This window comes from Anabas testudineus, chromosome 9 (assembly GCF_900324465.2).
Source record: "Anabas testudineus chromosome 9, fAnaTes1.2, whole genome shotgun sequence".
In the NCBI taxonomy this organism is placed as follows: domain Eukaryota; kingdom Metazoa; phylum Chordata; class Actinopteri; order Anabantiformes; family Anabantidae; genus Anabas; species Anabas testudineus.
The window spans coordinates 5,088,851-5,112,604 of record NC_046618.1 but is presented as its reverse complement, the minus strand read 5'-3'; the positions used below and the strand labels follow the sequence as shown (position 1 = coordinate 5,112,604).

General features: G+C 44.6%; 1 protein-coding gene across 8 annotated transcripts in view; it reads left to right on the top strand.

The window, feature by feature from the left end:
* Positions 1-23,754, top strand: part of fbrsl1 (fibrosin-like 1) — a 244,229-nt gene that overhangs the window by 193,838 nt on the left and 26,637 nt on the right. For all 8 annotated transcript variants that reach the window (XM_026342356.1, XM_026342355.1, XM_026342354.1 and 5 more), the window contains one exon: positions 16,509-16,557. In XM_026342356.1, the coding sequence (XP_026198141.1) occupies positions 16,509-16,557 (49 nt within the window). The remainder of the gene's footprint in view (positions 1-16,508; positions 16,558-23,754) is intronic.

Genomic DNA, 23,754 nt, shown 5'->3' with positions numbered 1-23,754 from the left:
GAGGACCGTGTTTTAAAAGTAGTGTAAATCCCAACTGGAATCTGTCTAAAATGTGGAGCCATTCCAAATTGGCTTATACACTGAGACTTAAGCTGCCCTCTGCGAGAAGCTCCAAGAAATATGGAAGTGGGTTGTGCTGTAGAATTGCAAAATAATGTGCTAATTATTCTGCAGGCCAGTTAAGGCCAACAAGATTAGAACAACACTCAGACACTTTTCCCCATGGCTGGCCGGTCTACTGTGCAGCGAGAAGGTTAATCCCTGGACCCTGACTGGTGTTGCTCTGCTGCATTGGGTGTGTTGAATCTGATTTCTGCAGATCCACTGTGTCACACCTAGCATTCATTTGTTGGTTAGTTTAGTGCTAGTGAGCCTAAAGTTTTTATATTAAACTGGAACAATACACTTACGGTATTTTGGTAATGTATGTGGCCTTTTACAAAATTCACTGTCAGCGAAGCGAGTAGTATCTCATTCACAGACATATGGGCCACATGAGATGTGGATTGTTCCGAGGACATGTCATTACTGTATAACAGATGACACATAGCATGTGATGTTATTCATACTTCAAGGACACTCCCCGAGCTCCACCACTTATGGGTCCACAGTGGGAGATGGAGAATTTATGCTTGTCCCTGTGGCACTTGGATCTACATCTTAATCCTGAGGAGGGACTTGCCATAAAACACTCTCTCTGCACCAAAAGCAGAGGGAGACGTTACAGAAGAGGAAGCCGCTGTGGAGCGAGGCGTTTGGCAGGCTTGTCTTTTAATGCACACTGCAGAGATGTCTCTGTTTTTAACATTTAAGTTATAAATAACGCAAGGGGCCAAACAAGGCCAGTGGTTGTAAAGGGACCGCGAGGTGCTGGCAAAATAAAATACATTTTTCTCTCCTTTTTATTGCGTGGCAGTTCCTTTAGAGCCGGCTGTGTTATTAACTGAACCGGACAGCAGGGGATTTATGTGCAGGTCCAAATGGAAGTGACCAGTGACCTTTCCTGTGGCGTTAGCCAGCTCTCAAACTGCCAGACAATGGTCTGCTTCAACAATGAGCTGCAGTTCTTTGTTCCTCATATTTTCCTATCTGATGTTATTTCCTAAATGTAGGCATCTGCTCACTGGGAGACCTGGGCCTCCACTTTAGGTTTTTTCTCCTTTTTTTTTTTTCAATTCAATCTCTCAGCTCAAAATGTCAACTGTGAACTCTGGTCTTTTGAATATCTCCAGGTACTGCTGAAGTCATAGGTCAGCCAATCACTCAGTCAGTAATGTGTGTTTCATGCTCTTTGCTGAATGTGGTGAGCGTTTGCATCGGCTGCTGAGCAACACCACAGTGTCAGAGGAAGAGTGGAAGTGGTGAGGGTCACATCGCTAGACCACATCGCTGTTAAGAATGCAATATTTTTATTGTTGTTTTCTCCGTCCCCACTCACAAGGAAGTCCGTCTTTACTTCAAAAAGCGACTAAATCCTATACATATTTCAAAAGCAGCTGGATGGTGTAGTGGTAAGATTGCTGCTCTCCATGTGGGCAGCTGCAGTTCAATTCCCAGTTGTAGTCTACCTCCAATAGGGGTCCTTGGGCAAGACGTCCTTATGCTTACCTTGCCTTTGCCTTGTAGCTCACTTGTAAGTCACTTTGAATAAAAGCATCTGCCAAATGAGTAAATGTAAAAGCACTCTCCCTTTAATCCCCCCCCAGTCCTTCTATTGACAGCAGCACCTAGTGCAGTGCATGATCTAATAGAAGAAGGGCAGACAAACTAGAGGTTCTTTGATTCTCAGTTACTGAGCATCTCCTGTCCTCAGCCTGATCATTGGGACCCATCTCAAGGAGAGGTGTAGACACTCAAGTGAATTCCCCCTCTTTTGAAGCTGCCGAGCTGGGTCAACCTGTAATTCTGGCAGCAGGCCAATTCCTTGCCTTTCCCTTGTCTCTCTCCCTCTTTTTCCCCACCCAGTTTCAAAACAGTGCTTCCCCGAGTGCAGGCCGTGTCTTTTGTTACCTTTATGAGGCGTAATTAAATGTGCGCGGTGTGGCACAGTGTTTGAGCAGGAACCCCAGGCGTGCCATTAGCCAGATGTGGCTGCTCAATCCTTAATGATAGAGGAACAGAGGCGGAGGAGACAAGCCCAGGAGTCCTTCATCACGCCATCCCGAGGTGTCATGTGGGCCTAATTGCCCCATCGTTTTGTGCACCATACGAGCCCCCGTGACACCTAGCTTCATGCATTCATTATGTAGTCTCTCAGTGCTACTTCAGGCTGTGGTGTTCATGTATAACTGGAGGTGGGTGGTACATTGAAGCTAGGCTTTTAGCCAGCAAGTATGATTCATGAGGGAAATTCTTAACACCTTTGTTTTGAACATTGCATGCAAGGAGTGGGGTGATGTACTGTGTAATGTTGTGCATTAACATTTCACAGTGTAGAGGGTTACATTGTCATCTACTGTCGTCAAGTGAGAGTCTGAGAGATACAGAAGCAGCTGCTGTTTAAATCATTACTACATTTGGTTGGATTTCCGATGGGTTGGAACTGCTTATGGCATACAGAGTCTGTTGAGTTCTATCGGTCTACGTTTTTGTGTTTGAGAATGGATGTACATTTGTTTAGAAGAGGGCCAGCCAGAAGAGTTAAGAAACAACTTTCCATGAAAGCAACCTGCTTGTCTGTCTCTGCCTGGGGGCTTTGGAAATGCTAAGGGATCAGACTGACAAACGCTGACTGATCGGCTCACGTTCACACAGCATTTCCTTCCAGCCCTGCCTGGGATCTTACTATTGAGAGTTCTCATATTTCCTCCTAAGCCCTTTCACTCGCAGTGTATTAAAGACCCCCATCTCACTCCACCCTGTCTTTTAATCCAGCCCGCGTGTTTTTCCCCCTTAGTAAGCAGATTTGAGTTGGGAGCTTTAATTAGATGCTTCTTCTCTAGGATGCGGATGTGTCGGGTGGTCCGTGCACAGCCTGGGGAGCGTTGGGTGGAAATGGGCCTACATACCAAACATACGGCACCCTCACTGGAAAGCAGGCCCCTTCGTTAGTGAGGAACTGACGAGCTGCCGCTCACATTTGGGTAATTAACACCGCCACAGATTGTGGAACAGCTGTGCAATTTAGCACTGTGGCAACACCAGCGAGTCAAGAGAGACTCTGCAAACAGAGGACGGCAATGAAGTAGATTCATAGAGCACCTCACTCAGGCCTCATCCAAGCTCTCTCCAGTGGCCAAACATAATGCATATCCTCAGCTACTTGGCAGAATGGCATGACAAATTATTAAAATGACATTATTTAAGGGAATTTCAGATGATGAATACTAAAGCAAAGCAATAAAAGCTATTAGAATTTGGATGCTCACAGACCATGTATACTATAAAAAAACAGTTTTTTTATAGTGTACATTTCACGGCCATGCTGAACAACTTAGATCCAGCAAAGCGGTGTCTAAGTAATGTATCCATGGATGATTTACAGCAAGGTTTTGGGGCTAGTCATCAGCCTTGTCTACAGTTGTGGAGAATAGCTGGACCGTGTGTAGAAAGCCTCTGCACTTTCTCTCTATGTAATTTAAGTCTCTTTTCATCTTTCTTTTCTTGGCAGTGCATGGCTTGCCCCCACAAAACCAAATTATATGTGAGAAGTAATTAAAGCATCCTGGTCTCCTTTTTGTTTCTTTTTGATTATAGTTAATGCGTACCATTCCATCCTCCACTTTTATTCGCCTTGTATTTTGTCCCCACTGATCCGCAACATCTGGTTTTGGTTTTAACCGTCGAGGAGTGGTGAGAGTGCGCAGGGAAAAATGTTTGTACACAGTCAGTTTAAGCTCCAGTATTTCTCTGTTTCTCTGATTATTACTGTATAAAAACAAACATGCTGGGGTATTTGGCTTTCTGACAAGTTGTCATTTTTACAGTGACAGCCCAAAGATACTCACTGACAGGGAACTTGTCCATGTGTGATTAGGCCAGTTTACAATTGCATTACACTGGAGTCACAATTCCAAACAGCTGGGTTTTTTTTATGTTTAGGGCAATATGGAGCTGTGTAGGGTGAATATTGTAGAGCTGAGCCCTGTTGCCTCTCGTCTCTCTGACCTATCAAATGTCAGTGACAGTGACATGCTGAGGGCTATGAGCAGGCCATGTCCGGGCTCTGTGCTCAGTCAGAGAGTGAATGAAGAGAGCCCAGGGAACTTGTTAAATTTCTGCTAAGCTAGGCTGTGCTGACTTTGACAAGAGACATTTCCCTCCAATCTCCTTAGGTCCTGTGCCGCCATCATCAACCACAGCTCTCTGAGTGAATAGGGCAATGGAGATGATGCAACGATAATAATGTGAAAAATGTCTATCTAGAGTAATGCCAGGTGAAGGCAAACGGACAGGCGGGCATCCAGCCTCTGCAATGCATTCTGGAAGACTGGGCCAAGCCCCAGTGGGGCTGTCATTTATTTATCTATCTGCAGTGTCTTGAGAGGTGAGGAGAGAAGAGATGGCAGAGGCTTCTCTCTGCCAGAGGAGGCTGGCCGGCTCTTGAGGGATAGGAAATATAATTGGGTTGCTCTCACTCTTGGCTATGGCACCAATCAGAAATTTCTTCCTCTCTCACCCACCCACGCTGCTTGCAGACATTGCTGAGGAGATGAGGCAGTGCTGGCCTTTCAGGCCCAGAGCGGGAACGACCCCAAACAAGACTTGTCACTTGTGCTTACAGTGGCATTTATTTGATCGGTGGAGGTTTTTCTTCCTTCCCTCCCCCAATGCCCTTTCCTCTGCCTTCTGCCTCTGCCTCTCTTGTTGGCCTGAGCAGTAATGCTGGAAACCTGAATGCAGCTTGGCTGGGGCCACCTATGACTACTGCTGTGCAACGCAAATGACTTTGCTGTGAGGGACAGGCCACCTGTTAGAGACAGGGTGGGGGCTGAGCTGACAGAACAAGTGTAACTGTCAGAGAGGCAGGTTGAAGTCTCCCAGCAGGAGGGACAGGAAGATGGAAAAACTATTTCCACTGGCCTATCACCACCACATTGGCCCACACATGCCCCCTGCATTCTCCTACATAGTACCTTAGAGACATTGCTATACTAACACAAACTACTGCGAGCAGAATTTGTCTGAATAGTAGGAGAACTAGAAGGTTGCCAACCTACCTGTATTTTGTGAGTGTGTAAACACGCATGTGTGTGTGTTTTTGGGAAACCAACAGTGTCACAGTAGTCAGTAGTGAAGATAGAGCACTGAAGCCTGTAAGCACATCTGTTTCAGCTGCTCTAATTGTGTATGGAGGTATTGATCTGTGGTGGGTGCACAGGCGCTGTACCAGAAGCTCTTGCCTTCCCACACTGGCATCTCGCCAGGGTCCTGTCAATCATGGGCCAGGGCAGAGATCTCAGTATTCAGAGAGATGTTACAGAGGTGCAGCAAAGTATACTAGGCCTCCAATTACATTTTGTTGGGTGGCATGGGATGGAATGCCACACAGGTTCATAAGGCCAGCTGAGCAGCCCCTGCTAGGATGCACCTGAGCATGTTTTAAAAACAGTAAAAGCAGAAACAGTAAATGGAGCTGGTAAAATGTGGGCCCTCAATGGCATGAGGAAAAAAGGTGCAAAAGGGAGAAGCACTGGTGTTTTCGCATGGATACTAAATTAATCGGCTTATCTGGGGTGCTGCTGGCTTTTTCGTTTGGGACTGTTGGCTCCAACAGTCCAGCCAGATGCATATGTACCACTGACAGGCCTGAATAGAACCACACCTTTTTCCTTATCTGCTGAATGAATAGCATGTAGTTATAAAGGCCCTGGAGCCTCAACCACCTAATCCAAGGATTCACTCAGAGGTTGCTTGAACACACAAAGTGCTGCTTTGACTTCATCTGTTTGCATATGTCTTATTCAAATAGAGACCGGAGCTACCTGAACCGGGCTGTTTCTGTTTGTGAACGTGAAATGAAGTTCAAGGCAACAGAGATTACCATAGAATTACCTTAGAAAAACAAGCGCAAGTTTTTAAATGACAGTCATCAGCATTGCTCAGACAGTCAGTGGCTAGAGCATGCATCCTTTTGGATATGTAGACAGCTCAACATTTAAGAGGTACTTTAAGAGTGTAATTGTCTTGTTTGTTTTATTGACAGGAAACTGGCTTGTTAGAGCGATCCGGTGCTACAGTAATGAGCTGTGTAACCTTGCCTCTTCCCATACACTGCAAAAAAAAAAAAAAAAATCAATTCAGTGCATTATGTAGACACACTTCAATAGCGTCACTGGAGCCAACATACTGGAAGTGAAAATGACTGGCCTCTGCATGTGACTTGGCATCCTTTTTGCTCATTTAGTCTGCTCCTATGCAGAGACTCCCAAGGAAAACAAAGCTTTTAACAAGCTCTAAGATATTCATTGTTGCCATCATGAACAAGCCCAGAAAAGGGTATTAGTGCTCCAGGGAACATTCTTTGCCTGTTGTTTTTCTTTCCACTTGAATAATTTAAGGAGTTGCATGTAAGACAAAGTTGCATTCACTTGCTTCATTATATTTTAATCCAGAGCAAATGATGCTTCTGCATACACTTGGTATGGCCAACAACTCATGGTAGTCTTCTCTACAGTGATTACTCATTAATCAAATATAACCTATTCATCCCGCCCTTCTCATCCGTCCAGGGATTTGTGTTGAGAAGGATTCTTCCACAGGTGGTATGTTATTATCAAAGATAACAGTTGGTGGGTTTAGATAGAGTTCACTAGTGCTCATAAAAGAAGCAAAGCTCACATAATTGACTATTACAACACATTAGGATGTTATTATTGGATTCAATTACAGGAAATTTAAGTGGCTGTGAGTGCTCTATAATGATCTGAACTCTTCTTAAGGTTACTAAAACTGACCTCCAGTCACATATCGACAGGCTGTCATCACTCTGTATGAGCTACACATATCACAAGCCTGTGCCATTCACGACTATTTCCCATACAGTTGCAGTAAGCAAGGATCATTGTAACTGAAATCCGGCAGTAACAAGGCCGTTGTCAAGGTCAGGTCACACTGTGGTGTGCTAGAATGATGTTACACAGTAAGTGTGAAGTCTAAAGCCCTAAGCTCTCTCACAAGGTCTCTGCAGTTGTTGGGTTGGCATTAAATCAGGTTGTGCTGGATTCCCTAGAGGTACACAGTTAGCTCAGATCCCCCTCTATCACCTCCTCCTTCACAGAGCAAAGCTCATGGCATGTCCCACTGATATGTCATCATAGTTATTTATACACTTCCACCCACCCCGCATTAAGTGACACATCTGGACTATCATTGACAGAAGAGCTCAAGCTCTATGCCATGTCACGAAAGAGATCTAAGGGTGGAACAGAGTGTTCATAACTCATAACTCAAGGCCCACCCTTTCGCTTAATAAAGAGTCACTACACGCCAAAGTCAAAAGTCAAAATCTTGTCTTGTATTCATGAAGAGAAATAAAAGTGTCAGTGAGACGATAAAATCAAAAGTCTACAGGATGCATTGCTTTGTGTCGCTAGCGTCCATGTTCTATATTAAAGAAATTCTACTGTAAATTACTGAACACCCAATACCAGAAACCATAATAACCACGACCGATGTGATGAGCAGGGACGTTTTCTTCCAAATGTCACTGTCTGGGTGTTGGATGTGCTGTCCAACCCCTCAGGGAGAAGATTGGATTACATCTGCCAGAAACCGGAGACCCGGTGTCTGCATCAAAAGTAAATTCCACTTAACGTGCCACATCCCTTTCCAACATGATCTGGGGTGTGAGGCTCCTTTTTATAGAGCATGCCATGTCTGTTTGTGCTAGCCGGGTGGATAGTGTGCCTTAAAGTGGCAAAGGCTTAGTGGTGTGAGACCGAGGGGACATTTCCTTCCTTGCCCCACTTCCAGTTTTCCACTCCCCCACTTGCCACCTCCTGTCCTTCCCTACCACCCCTTCATTCCTCTGCAGGACAAGTGGCTGTATTGATCTCGAGTGCCTTGCCGACTTTCATGGCTGCAGCTGACACATGAGCAGAGTGCCGAGATGAATTCCGAAATTCCCTGTGCCTCATTTCGGCTCCTGTTGTTGTTGAGGAGATATGCTGTTACCAAACCAGTATTAACAGCTTCACATAATCCATAACACTGACAAACTGTGTGCCAAGCTAAAAGGTCAGGTGTAGGGTTCAGCAGGCTGTGCGAAGCAGGATGACTGTTGTGGAGGCTGGTGTGTGGAGCCCGGATCCCCCATAGTTTTCCCAACCCAGAGTCAGCCTTAAACCTTAAACTCCCACTGGTATTAGAACAATATTTATTTGTGTTAGAGGGGAGGTGATTCATATTACTCAAAATCACTGGCATAGTACGGGTGAGAGCTGCCTCTTGCTGCGCATTTTTTCCTCTCATTAAAGGTCTCCGTGCCCAGAGGAGCAAACCAGTGTCTACCACACATTTCCATGTAGTGCCAGCTCTGCCTTTTTTTTTTTTTCTCTTTGTGTGCTGTCTTTCACTGCAGAAGAAATTCACTGTGTGTGGGTTGAGGCGAGGGAAAGGGTCACAGCTTTTGTATCACTGCATTATTTAAGATCCTGCCGAGTTTGTTTTTTTTTCCCCTCTTAGCAAATTCATCCAAGTCAAAAGCGCAGTACAATCTTAAGAGAGGAAGAAAGGAAGAATGTAACTTTCGTAGCCTGAGGTGGGCTATGACTCACCTAGACATTGTTCAGATGGAGCAAAAAAAAAAAAAAAAGTTCAATAGCAGTTTCTATTGAGCCATGCTAAAAGCCACCTTTCTCTTAACAAGCTGCAGTGAGAGGTGGTTTGCCTACCAAGCTTGCCTGCAGCTCTCCGCAGGGCGATTATGTCACGGCAGGCCAGTCAGAATGATGTGTATCTCTCTGTTAGAAGGCAGCTCTACTGCAGCAAAGGCTCTGACTAGGAATATTATTATTATCTCCTCCCGTATCCTCTCCACAGCAACAACGGTGCTGCATTGTGAGAGCTCTGGAGAAAGCTGTTTTTGAAATAATCCGCCTGTCTGTTATCCTGCCTCTCAGACAATAACATCCATAGAGGCTTTTTTACTTTTCCACAACCCACACTGACAATGGGGTTAAGGCTCTCCAACAAAAGAATGATGTGGATGTGGGGACAGCGAGTTTCTGTGACCCATCCTATCATACCTCCTCGCAGCGGACCCAAGGGAGCCAGGATTTGACTGTGGCTGTTGACCAGCCAATCAGGGAGCAGTGAGCCATATCTTAAAGGGGTATCTACCATCTCGGCTGCTGGAGAAGGCTGGAGAGGCAGGAGAAGCCACCGGTGCTCTGATCTATATCAGGGCCAGAGAGTAATGATGAACAGCCCCCTGATCCCACCGGGAGATTACTTGCGGCTCTTATCGCTGCTGGCACACATTTTGACATTAAAAAGAAAAGAAAACCACGCCCTTTCTACAGTCAGCCTGCACAGTGCCGAGCAGCGCTTCTACTGTCTCCCGCCTGTGTTTTTCCGTCTCCCATTGCCTCGATCGCTCTGTTTTTCTCTTTCTCTCCCAATTTCCACGGTATCGAGCAGGACCTAATCAAAGTGCAATGGCTGTGCCACACTGACCTTTATCTCACTCTAAAAGAGATGCCCACTCTCCACAATTCCATAAGCCTGACAAGGAACGGGAGCCACACATGCTTTTAAACCACTGAGCTCAGATCTGGTGTTGCATTAATTGAGTTAAATGGATTGCGATGGTCAAGATGATTTGTCTGTTGGCTTTTATTGCTGCAATTTAGACTGTGCCTCATTGCATTATGCCACTTAATGAGAGCCCTTCGCAGCCGTTTTATCTCAGCTGCTATTAACATGCACAGGTTCACTTCACAACAGAAAGTGGGAATGTGCCAGCCCTAATTTCCTGCAATTTTTAGTTGATAATCAACTGAAAGCATTTCCTCTGACTCTGTTATTGACATTTTATAAATGGGCCTTCTTCTTTTTTTTATTCCATAACTGTTTCTTATGTCCTTTCTGTTACTCTGTTATCAGTGGAGTTGAGACTTTGATTTGTGACCTCCTCCATCCGTACACCACCCCTCCATCTTTCATCCCGGGCCTTTCCGGGGAGTTGGAGCAGGTCTGGATCCTCTTCGGTGAAATATGCCTTGTCCTTTTTTCTTCATTTCTCCTTATCTGGTTAGTGCTGGCTGTGGGCCTGCTGCGGCGTTGATTTGTGACCCTCTCTGTCTGCAGCAGCGAGAGGTTTTAATGCAATGCGTGCCTCTGCCCTTCTCCCTACTGATGAAACAGGCCCCTGCATTCCCCTGATAGACTGCTAATTTGTATACTAAACTGACAGGCAGCCGTGATAAGGGCTAGCAACTGCTGCACAGTCGGAGGAGAGGGAGAAAAGGGGGGAGAAGGGGGGCGTGGTGGTGTGTGGTGTGGTATGCAAGACGAAGGGTAATATTTTACACAAAGCTCAAGCCCCCCTGTTCCTCTCTCGACATTCATTTCCCTGTGTCTGTTGCTAGGGGGAGAGGGAGCAAGAGTTGTCAGCCCTGTGCCGTCCTCCACACACATGCGTTATACGTGGCTGTGAGAATGACACTTGTGTAGCCTGAGGTGGGCTAAGATTAAAGAGGTTTGTGTGTGTTTTGCACGTGTGCAAGGGGAGACAACTCCATTCTATACGGTCACTATGGAATTCATTATCATCTTAATGATGCTGCAGTTGAGGCGAGTATCTGTTGGTTGACAGTTGCGTGGGAGGTTTCTTCTCTTTTTTTTTTTCCCGTTCATGCTGTACATGGCGTCATGCTCGCTGGGGGTTTTGCAGTCTTGCTGGCCCACACCTGTTCTGACAAGCAGGCAGTGGTGGGTGGGAAATGGAAGTAAGGTAGATGGTGGCTGTTCCTTGCCCTGGGAATGCGTAGCACTGCTGCGGATTATAATAAACGACCACTCGGGAGGTCATTAAGTTTCTGAATTGGTACGAGGATAAATGCGGGGGAGATAATTAATTTGGTGTCTCCCGTTGCAGCCTGGGAGCTGTAGGCCCGCTGTGTATGGCTAATGGCGGCATTTATTGCTAAAGTACCATTAGTGGATGTCTGGGGTGAAAAGGTGATGGTGGGACCCTGAGTGGGTGCTGAAAGAAGTGTTTATCAAAGCACTGAGCTATTCCCACAGCAACAGAGAAAATCAGAGCCTTGCTGCCAGTGTTTGATTGATAGATGTTTTCTCTGAATCAGTACTGACAAGCTTCTTTATGTCATTCTTCAGGTCGTTGTGTGACTTTAAATCTTGCTTGTTTCCCACAGACTTGATCATTTTAATCAAATTATAACATTAGATTTAGACAAGGATATTCTCAAGCTAAATAGAGGAGCATCAATCCAGCAATCATTAGTCTTTACCAAAACAAATCACTTCATCCTCATCTCAATTAAGATTTTTGCATCAAATGAATAAGTGTATGAGTAAAACCCTGAAACAAGAGTAAACCCAGAACTTCAGGTGACAGCAAATGGAAGTCATTGCAAGAGAGGTCAGTGAAGGAGGAAGATGACAGTGATGAAACACCAAGTAGGGAAGCAAATTAACACTGTGTGGGTGGGTGGAGGGGTGGCGTGTGTGTGAAGGTGGGAGGTGTAGTGAGTGTGGATACACGGACAGACAGGTTATCCAGATTAATCGAGAGCTTGATCTTCTAGCCAGGACATGTGCCTCCCTCTCTGTCTCACCTCCCAGCATGGAAGTAATAGAAATATCTGAATGGGACCAACCGTTTTAACAGGACTTTAATGTTGACAAGCAGTTAAGAAAATGAATGAATGGATGGATGGATGTCGTTGAAGGTCACTTCCAGGTCATGCCACTGATGACAGATGAAAAAAAAAAAAAACTAAAATGGAGTATAAGGGCTTGTTATCTGTTTCCAAGCAAGCTGTTTATCTATTTTGTCATTTGGGTTTTTAACTTTTCTTATTTAAATGGCAGCTTTTGGGGTTTTAGTTTGGAAAAAAAAAAACTGCTTTCAGAGACTTGACCAGCAATGTGCTGTGTTTGTTTCTTATGCTCTGTGATCACTCAATAGACAACATGCTTCTAGCTATAATAGCTGCACTGATGGGTGTTAGGTCGGCATTCGTCCGCCCGCATCTGTCATTTTGTACAATCGATCATCTTTTATAGTGCCTGTTTAATTGGTTTTACTGTTTAGCTGCCAATCGTTGTACAAGTTTCATTTTCAAGCGAAGGAAACGTCATTTTGAAAACTTGTTGGCTCACATTTGGCTTGTGATATACAAGTGTTAAGATTAGTTGCTGTACCGCTTACAACAGTCTGTCAAGAACATAGCATGTGCCAAATGACTCAGAACTAAATTGTAATTATAGTTTTCACAGACATGAGCCTACAATAAAGCCTGCTAACAGGTTTCTTTGTTTTCATGCTACAGTTGTTGTGGTAACACTGCCAGCCTGTGTAAAAATTAGATGTCTTCCAGTGAGAGAATCGGCTTTACCTGCTTCACTGGGACAAGAGGAGACGCCGTTAGGTTTATTTAGTCCAGGTTTGCCTAACCTCTGGCTTTACGATTTCTTCCTGTTTGTAGATCACTGGTAAGCTCTAAGGAACGCAGGGCATGCAATGGGAAGTCTCAGATCAAAGGTAGATGGACGGCCTGGGTATCGTTTGATATAAAACTGGAGGTTTGGTGGGTGAGGGATAGTGGGGAAAGAAATTGGTCTCTCAGCAGTCTTTACTAAATGAGGTTAATTGAATGTGGGTAATTGCTGACCTTCCCGTCTCAGTGAAATCACAGCTTTAACTGATCAATGCCTTTCACAAATTTATGCCTGAAGGTCATTTAGCTGATTATACCGCCCTCCCTTGCTGCCTGCATTGCCTCGCTCAGTTGGCCCATTGTGCAAAAATTAAGCGTGCAAGCTTTTTAACACTAAAAAAATGCAATTAAGTGTGTCTCAGATTTTCTAAATTAATTAGCTTGCTGTGTGGACGCGGACAAGTGCGGACATGGATTTATTTTTTCTTTTAGTCCTTTGCTGTGACGGCAAATGCATTCGCTTTGCAGTAAATGTCTCACTTATTGCTAGTGAGGGTTTTTGCCCTCCCCCTATGGCTCGGCTATTATCTAGAGATTTATGCAGCCAATAAGTCATTGGTGTTCAGGGAAGATGGGGACTTTTTAAAACAAACAGCAGTGTAATTTGTAATTTGGCATTCCCTAAATCTGGGAATTATGGTTGTGCATGTGGCTCTTTAGGGAGTTAGCACTCTGATGGTGGGTTTACTGGCCCAGCTCCTTCCCTGGCCTCCTCTTTTTTCTTTTTCTGCCTTGTTCCTTTTACGCCTGCCGAGGAAACGGGAGGATTTCACAGCTGCTGAGAGCTGGGCCCCGGCTGGGCCCTATGACTCCTTCTTGCTTTTTTCACCCTCCCTCAGTCTCACTCCCTTTTTTCCTCCCTCTCTCCAGCAGTCTCTTTCCTCAGGGAGCTCTTGTGTGGCTCAGAGGAAGCTGAATCATAAAGCATGGCTAATGAATAGAATAGGGAAGGAAAGCTGAGGCCTGCTGAGGGCCCTCTAGAGAGGAGGCCAGGCCCCTGAAGCCCCAGGCTCAAATAGCAGATGGACCCCACAAAGGTCAGGCTTCCTGCGGCCTGCTCCAAGGGCTTTTGGCTCCCGGGCAATGTGGCTTGAATTTCCCCCATTATTTTTTTAAAATGGTTAAATTTCCCTGTTTCCTTTGGAAAACCTTTGCTCCTTGTTTTTTTTTATTTGTCTACTTCTTTCTCTCTATATATATTTTCCCCTTTGTCTCATCTTTCCCTGTCTGTTTTTAATGGCACCCAGGTTTGCCTCAACAAAGAGAGTGTGAAGAATTTGTTATACACGACCTCTGCACGCCACAACCGCAGGCAGCTCGGGCTGCCAGCAGCACAGCCCCATGAAAAAAATGTCAATTTGACCAGCAAAACCCAGAAAGTTCTATAAAAACAACAGCTAGCCAAATCAGGGCTCTGCTTTGACATGCCTTTTTAAGAAGTACTTTTGTAAGCCGGCCTTGTAATTGTGGATTATACGACTGACTCATGCAGACTTGGCAGGTGCAAAACACAGTATTAAAACCTAAATATTGGTTGTTGATGTTACTTGGAATACGTTTGGAATATAAAACAGCTCACTGCACACTCAAAATGCCAAAATAGAAATAAGGAGATCTAGACTGTGTTGGCAAACTCTGCATTTTCTGTTCTCTTTTTCAAGAACATATTATGTCTGCTTTGCTCTCCGGATAACCACTCTGGTCATAACAATTGTAACTGCTATAGTGAGTTATGGCATGACCTAACCTGTCTTTTCTTGCTTTGGTGACCCTGTGCCACACTAAGCGAGTCCCTGAGCGAGCTCCCGTGTCCATTTGACAGGCTTCATTTCATTCTGAGCCCATATTTTTCTTGCAGAGCCTCCGAGGCCATGATTCAAGGCTGAGGTTGTGCTGCTACAGTACTGAGGCTTGGTACTGGAGCATTTAATGTCGTCCAAAGCTAACAAAGAGGCTGTGTTGTAGCCTGGCGCCCTAGTGCTGGGAGACTGAAAGAGGGCAATGCACCACACTCTGACTTCGCTCTGTAGTCTTTCGCCTCGTCTACTGTAAGAGGAAACAGGAAACATCTCTATTTAGCTGAGTGTTTGTTCCACTCCTTGTTCCACTTATTGAGACAAAACTAAAGAACAGCTATGTGACATTTGCGCCAGTGTATTAAACAGCCGCACACACACTGGTCGATCAGCTGTTCTAACAGTGTTTTAGTTTAAGGTGAAACCCTGCATCAAGGAAGGAAAGGGAACAGTGGTGAAACATTAAAAGGTTGGTTTCTTAGAACTTGTGATATTCCTTCTTTACATTGCTTCATTTCACTAGATTCTTAACTGCTGTTTTAAATTGTGACTTTTAGTGTCTGCTAAAGCAGTTGGTAGCACTGTGTTCGTTATAAATAGTTTTAGTAGACTCAGCTGTTTAAATTGGTCTTGTTTTCTTCTGTCACGGTCTCCTACCTGTATTTTCTCTGACTGCTGTGTGAACAAAGCATATTGTTGAGATGTTCCCTGGGCCGTGTTGTGGTTAGAGCTGGAGACGAGACATGAAGCACAGACAGACAAACACAGGAGAACTGTAACACAGTGGCAGTGAAGGAGATATTAGGAGGTCTTGGAAAGAAGAGGACGTCCTCAAAACACTTGTGAAGAACTAACGGGGATGCCAAGGACAGCCATCTGTGTTTACACAATCGTTTGCTTTCTCTTTCTGTCTCTGTCTCTCTTGCACTCAGTCTGATTCACTGTTCATTCTTTACATATGCTCCCTTTGTGCTGCATAAAATACAAGCGTGGCAGTTAAGGACACTCGGGCCCTTTGGGTGGAACATATGTTCAGCTTTTGCAGCTTTTTACAAGTCTGCAGAACCCAGATGGGAGTAGCTAAAGCAAAGGCAAATGGTGGCTTTAAACAAAGCCCCCATATAGGCTGATATTACAGGCTGAGCAGGATTTTCATTGTTAATATTATCTTCCAAGCACACAGACGTTTTGCTGTGGTATTTTGCACAATGCCAGGTTTTGTGTGGATTTACTGCTTTTTGATCATAGTGTTTAAAGATTTCCTGTCTGGTCAGCGTGTATTTTTGCAAATATGTATGGTGTGTTTTCATTTGGGTGGTGCTTGCCATAATTTACATCTATCCAGAGGAGACAGAAAAATACCTTTCAGTGTTTAGTCTAGAAGTTTCCACTATCACTTCATAGTCAGATGCCTTTTCTCCCTCAAGTATTTCAGCCGACCTCCATTTGACTGCTCCACCAGGTTTCCACTGCTCACTGTCAGTGACTATCAACTGCTTCTGACCCAATACATTTTTATGCTGTATATCATCAGTTTACTTCCAGTTTTGGCTGATGTTGTTATTGATTTCATTTTATTTTTTGATAATTTAATAGCTTTTAGATTTGAGCCACATTCAGTTCATGGCATATTTTATTCCACTGAAATATATTCCAGAACTAAATTTTTAAGCAGCATGTATGCAGGAGTCTTAGAGCGTATCTAATGCTGCATAGCCACCTTACTGACTTCCTCCGTCTTTGATAGCATTTCTTTTAGGGTTTTCAGGTGGCACAATAGTGCCACCTAATGTTTCTTTGACAGGAAAAAGCCAGACGAGGACCATAGTGGTACAGAGGGAGGTCTTTTTGTTGGCTCTTTGGGGGCTGTAGATAGACTGTGTAATGCTGTGTGTGGCACTTATGGCCACATTTGTGGCTGAATCAGCCTTTTACTGCACTCTTCTTGCATTCGTTTTGGTGAATACTCTTTAATAATCTATATTGTTATTATATGGGTCAGTTTAGTTGTTTTTTTTAAATAGGACTGACTGACGTTCATCACACAAATCCACTAAAGCTCTGCCTTCTTCTTTTTTTCCAGGTGTCTGATGTAGGATCGGAGAAGCTCTTTTCCCCTACTACACCTAAAGGTAAGAGGCCACTCTGCTTTCTCCCTTCAGTCCTTCTCCCTCTGTCTTATTCATGCACGTAATAACAACTGGGTTTTGCGAATGAGTCCAAATCTCCTCCACTCTAATCCTGCAGCTCCCATTCAGATTTAAATTGTCAGGAGACATAAACAAGGTCTGGTGACTACATATGCATACATTTTTGCCTGGGTGCATAGTGGCGTTTCTTGGACAACCCCACTAAAGGCTTAGCCCTCCTACATATTGGTTCATTAGAAGGGATTTAGAGCCTCCCTGCCACATGCTCCCACAAATGGGAACTTCCCCTCAGGCAATACAAGCTCTCTGACAGCAGGCCTGGACTATAATGGATGCCAAAGGAAAGAGAGAGAAAGAGCTTTGTCAGCCCCCCAGACAACATAAATTCTGTGTGTGCACGTTCGTATATGCTATACATATGTGGATCGTAAAGCCTTTGCTTTTGTAGGTTCATGCGCGGTCTCAGTGATTTTGTGCATTTGTGTATCCAGTCACATAAATGTATGTGGTCGCAACAGGTACAACAGGTACAATGCAGGCACAGAAATGTGGTTGCACTTGTAAATTCACTAAATGCAATGATGCTTGCCAGGTCAGAGCAGGGAGAACGGTGTCAAGTTGTTGATTCAGGGAGGCACGATCCGCGTCTTAGTGACAGTTAGCAGCATGCAGACCACGTCCCCCCAGGGCAAGACCCAGAAGGAGGCCATTAACACAGGCAGAGAAGAAGGTGGAAGTGCTGAACTGTGTAAAATATGGTCATACAAGGAGAGTTTGGGGTGGGGGGTGGTGGGGGGGGGGGGGGGGGTCTGCAGGTCAGACCAGTGAAATAAATCAGCATGCCTCAATTGGTTTTTGTTGCACTGTTGAAATGATAGATAGATAGCATTGTGTAATTTAGGGCAGCACAGACCGATATTTTTAATGGAGATATTGTACAAGAGCTGAAATGTAGCACTCAGTCTTGAACTGTGTATTTATATGACACACTGATCATTTTCTAGTGAATGTTTAATATCCTGATTTCTTTTACATGGCCCACCACTTTTCTGAATTGAGCTTTTACCCAAAGGGATATTGTAGACATTTGTAGCATCATTGTAAATCTACTTCCTGCCTTTTGTTAATCACAGATGAGAGGTTTTGTTCACCTTCAGTTTATTCACTTCCACATCACAACATCCACTGTGAAAACTAGACCTCCTCTCACCTAAATACAAAGGTGTTGCCTGGTTTTGCAGGCAACACCAGAAGTAGCTTTGACTTCTGAGTTGAAAAAAGCATGGCTGACAAGAAGGAGAAACCACGCCTGCTAAATGTGTGATGTAGATGACCTGTGACCAGCATCAGCCCAGCAAAACCGACAATGACAATGACTTCCAGACTTGCACAGTTTGCAAAACAATTAGACCATGTCCAACATCTATTCTCCAACGTGCTGCTGTATTACTGCTGGTGACAGCTGTCTGGGTGTTGCCTTATTTTCTCTGCAGGTCTGTACACAACATGACTCCGTCTAAACATACTCTGCTTTGGAGAACTAATAGTACCAACACATACACATTCACATACCCCTCCATGTCAGCTAGAAAGCTAGGCCTCTGTGGATCTTGCTTATGTGCATACAGGCCTGAGGATTAGGACCCTGGAATTACATCCAGACAATCCCATCAGACTCTCTCCTGATCATCACACAGATCAACCAGATCCTGTTTGGGTAATGTAGAAGAAGGGCAACAGATTAGAGTTAGGGGTTAGAACGGGTGATGCTGCAAATCAGCAGTTTGATGAAGTGTTATTTGGATGATGAGGAAGAAGTTATGCTACAATTGCAGAGCTGCTCCCAACCAGCACTCATCTCGCATTTCATTGTTTTTGTTTTGAGCTGTAGTGTCTTCTAGGACAGGGTTTGTTTTTGGCATAGACTAGTGTGTGTGTGTGTGTGTGTGTGTGTGTGTGTGTGTGTGTGTGTGTGTGTGTGTGTGTGATACAGAGCAGCCCACGGGCTGGTTTAGAATGCAGCGTATGTGTGCCATTACTGGTCTCACTCACAGTCCTGTGGGACCAATGAAAAGCCCGCTTTCCTCTGATCACCAGGCCTGTCGAGTTGTTGGCTGAGAGACACTCAGACACACATACACACAAACACACACACACTGTGGCACACATAAATATATAATGCTGTGATGATGCTTGGCTTGTACAATTTTTAGATAATGAATGTTGTGTCTTTTACTCTTACCTCTCCCTTGCTTTTGGACATTGTGCTCCTTTCTGAACTTTATTTTGGTGAGCGTTTACGGGTACAAACAGTTGAGGTTAAGTCCAAATTGCACACAGGCCCGCAGTCTGTCATGTTAATGAAACGGTTCAGGGTTAATAGAGGAGAGGAAAGACCAACATTGTAATCAGCAAAGTCAGAGCGCTGTAATTATGCACACAGAACATGGTTTCGGGTAAAACCCAGACACCCTGGCCTTCTTTCTCTCATATTTACTTTTCGTCATCCACAGACATTGCACGGCTGTTGACAACCTGTTATAGATGCAAACTAACAGTACTGATAATAGCACGAGCTAATGGTATCTGTAATAACACAGCGCACACTGTGCAATTCTTTGTGGATGTTGTTACCCAAGAGCTAGCACAAGTTCTGCTGAATGTCTGTCTGTGTTGGTGGTTATGAGGTAGGAAGGCACAACAAAGGGCAGGCATTATCTAACAGTTATTGTTTTCTGTTTATTTCCTGTCTTAAACCTCCTGCAAGTTATTGATTTCCTGGAGGATGGCATGTTTAAGTAAAGGCTCTGTGAAGACTTGTGCTCCACTCAGGGCTACTCTTATTGAATTGCAGGTCAGAGTTTACTGTTGTCACTTGCTTGAAGGCGAATGAGGAGCTAAATGTAGCTGCTGAGCATGTACCAGGCAGCTCCACAGAGCAACAGATAAACACTCCACTGGTGGGCCTTCTTATGACATTTCACAGTGCTACACCTATGAAAATGGAAAGGAGGTATCACCTATCTTTTAGCGGCTAGAAATAACTGAGAAGAACACTTTGGAATTTGAAGAGAACATGTTGAATGTTGTGCTTTGAGAGCAAAAGATATAGCGAGGGCCGGCTCAAAAGGTCCTGTTGTCTGTTGCGAGGGGTAAGGGTAAACATGTGTGGTGTGCAGACCACCAGACAAACCTGGGGCAAGTTGGGGTAGCAGGAGAAAGATTGGTAGAAAACCCATTTCTGAAGTGGATTTGTGCCCTTGTAATCCTGATTAATTTTGACCCGTTGTGCTCATTTTAAACAGAGCATTACAGTAAGCGTGAACACAGCAAGCTCCGGGGCGAAACCAGGAGCTTAGCGGCTTTGGGAGGCTTAGCTGCAGATGGCATTTTAAGCCGGACTTAATAAATTGTTTCCATTAAACTTACCGGCCCACACATACTGGATTAGACCAGTGGAACAAAGGAGGGAGAGAGCGTGCAGACGTAGCAGAGAAAAAGCACACACACACACACACACAAACACACACACAGACACGCAGCTGTCATGATGCACATCTGACTCCGTTAACATTTCTCTGAGGCCACATGAAAGGTGAAGATGGGGTTTCTGCGGTGTTCAAGGAGTTAGAAGCTTTTGGACATGAATGTAAAATCCGCTCACTTCAGATCTCTTGCTCGTCAGGGATGTCGGACTAATTTGCTTAATTGACATAGAAGTAAACAAACAAAAAAGATGCATAAACCATTTAGCTTGGCAGTGGATTTAGAGCTTATCCTCTAACTGTTTATATATAAACACATTACCAATGCTGTAGCTTAAGGATTTAGGGCTCTGCCCATACCCCTGCATATTTCTATGGAGTCTTTTTACTCACATATCCATCTCTGCTATTGTGGGAAATCGATTCCTTATGGTGAAACCCTGCCTCTTCTCTCTTCTATCCGCAGCCCACCTCAGCTGTACCTCCTTCCCACATCAGCTCATGGCTTGCTCCCTAAGTTCTCATTATGTGCTACACAGTCCAGGGTCCCCATGTCGAATCGCTAATCAACCACCCTGTCTGTGAGCCTGCTCTCTCAATAAGTGCTGAGTGGCCTTTGTTCCCCCACTGGTGCTCACTGCATGTCAATAAAAGAGCTATGTACTGCTCTACGGTCGGGCAATGAAATAATCTCAATAATTATTACCAAAAAAAATTCAACTGTAACAATAATAAAATGACAACGAAGTTTCAGCTCAGGGCTCTGTGCTGCATTTGGGTCAGCCTTCCATGCAATGACCCTATTAGGCCACAGAAATTGGATTATGTAGCTAACGCGTGTAGCGCCAAAACAAGGGAGCACACTTGTAGAACTGTGAAACTGAAAGACAGTGAGGAGAGTCAGACACACAGGAAAGTGAAATTGTGACAAATTGATGTGAAATCGTGTTTAATAAAAGGTAAAGTTACCATTCGAGTATAAGTATATTGAAAGTCAGAGTCTGCATAACTGCAGGATTAGGAGTCCAGCTCTGCAGTCATTACCTCATTGCTCAATGTGATAAGAGCTCAAGAAGGCAACTGCAATTTCATTATGCTGGTAGGTTGAAAAACACAGTTTTAAAAACTAATGAAAGTGGTTGACTCCGGGTATAAAGTCCAAGGATGAGACTTTGTCAGCTTTAATTCAGAGGAAATGTGGCAGAGCAGTTTTATACACTTGGCCACTATTAGTCCAGCTGCATGGCAGGGCCTAAAATGAGTGTGTGTGTGTCTGTGTGTGTATAATGAAAAAATCAGTTTTTATTGTTAATGTTTTTGGCATCTTACCCAGCCATAGCCTCTTCTTATTCCATCGCCTTGCCTGCTCCTGTAGTGCAACCTTGCAGAAAAAATGAGACACAGACTCACCTGCTAGATTCTGAATGCCAGAGAAGGGAGGAAGGACAGTGATTGGAGAGGCAGCGGCAAGGTCAGGGGCATGGGGGATTGAGGGCAGCTCAGGCATAGTGAAGCAGATGAGAGAGCATGTTTGTATTCAGCGAGGCAGCTCTCCTCTGGCCAGGTCAGTGTAATGTATCACTAACCTCGGTGGCCAGCCTGACTGTTTGCAGCCTCTCACCCATTAAATAATGAATGGAGGTTGACCCTCTGACCAACTAATCAGCTTTTCGCTGCCGTTGAATCGGGATAGAGTGGAGGTAGATGGAGAATGTGCTTGGCTGGCTGACTAGAAAGCAGGCTAGATGACTGGAGGCAGACATATTATTGGAAAAACACAAGTGCTGCAGTGGCTTCACACAGGCAGATTAGCAAGCGCTGGAATCGAAAGCAGGCATCACCGCTGTGGAATCTAAGCCTGGTGAAGCTCACCTCCAGTACCGACTGTAATTTGGCTGACAAAGTCCAGACAGGTCGCAGAAAATGGTTTCTTTTTTAAGGTTCCTATATTGACATAGCACTTATGGTCAAGCGTTGGTGTTTTGAGGTTTGGGCACTTGAATGTGACAGCCGCACTGAGTGAAAAAGGGAGCTGGGGGGGGAATGCATAAACGAAACGATCCCCATCGATTTATGCCACCTCACTTGTTACAGAGCTGGAACGGGAGCTCACGTGTTTCCTAATTTAATTTAAATATTGAAATGGTGCAAACGCTAAGCAGAATGCTGAAGTCAGGTGTGTGAGGCAACACACTGTTCAGGGAGAGAAAATACTTTGGAGCAACTGGAGAAACTCAAAGGATATGGCTTGTTTCTTTATTAATCTTTGGGTTATTACTGTTCACAGATGCAGGACAGCTTATGAGCTGGGTGATTTGTTTTTGGAGAAAGGGGGCTGATATTAATGCTCCCTGTATTGATAGTGCTAATGCTGTTTGTGCAGCCATCCCTGTCGGAGAGATGAAAATAAATAGGGGGAGCTCAGCAGAGATAAGGCACGTGTTTAATTATTAATTGAGCCATTACTGACAGAGATTGCCTTTTTTGATTTAAAGCAGGAAGACCTGCTTCAGGGACAGAAAAAGCAATTACAGAATTCCCAGCTTGCAGTGCTACTGCCCATCGCTTCACCGTTCGCTGTGAGAGAGGAGTGAAAAGAGACAAAACACTCCCACACACATACACACTCAAACACATCCTGTTGCACGGTGGTGTTCCATAAATTATTTTAATTCTTCTTCAATATTTATAGCGTTTGAAATTACGATGACATCGTCATGTACTATTTATGTAGAGTGGCAGGCAGTCAAAGGGACCGAGCCGCATTACCCCCAAACCCTCTGTGGCCTGCCATGTTGAAAAGCTGACAGGAGGGAATTGTTAGGTTTTGTATGATTCAGGAAGTGATGTCATACTGCACCGGTTTTACAAGCTGCCTGTTTTCACAGAGAGGCCTAATTATTTATGCACTACAATTAGCTGGCTTGTAAAGTCATTACTGTTATGTCACGCCAGCCCTGTGCACTCTCTTGCCCTAGGAGCACTATTATGTCCATTAGAAAAGTGTCGGTGCAGAGAGCCCAGTGCGCATGAAATATTAACTCAGCCCCTGTTTAGAGTAATGGTTTACTGCTGGTTGAGCTTCAATCTTGAAACAGCCACTCTGTTAGATGGTCAATATACAGTACCGTATTTCTCCCTCTTGTCTATGTTAGCCATTAGATGTCAGGGTGCTTGACACCTGTCAGTCAGTCCCACCATTGGCTTGTCATTGTGTCAGAGAGCCCGTGGGTGGTGATCAGCTATTGTGACAGGAAATAGGAGTCACGTTGAAAGCTGTGTGATTAGTCTCCATTGTGTGGCTCTGTGTTCATTGACTGAATATGGATTTAGCTGTAGCTCTGAAGAGGGAGCAATTACAAAATCAGTAAAACCCAGGAGGGAGTTTTAGGATAGGTTGTCAGGGCATGACCAGCATTTTGGACTGCAGCAGTTTCACTACACTTCTTCAGTTCATAATGCTACGAGTGTCATCACCGAGCTGTGCTTAACATCTCAGAACAGTTCAGAACGGGTCGGCATATACAGAGGGTGTCACGGTGTATCAGATGAAGTCAAAGTGATTATATTGAATCACCTCAATACGGAGCATTACTGTGCAGCCTCTCTTATACACAACAGAGGTCAGTGCTCCCCTGAGGCTTCTCAGTGCTGCCTTTTCAGTTCAGGTTAAATGATAAAATGCCATCTTACT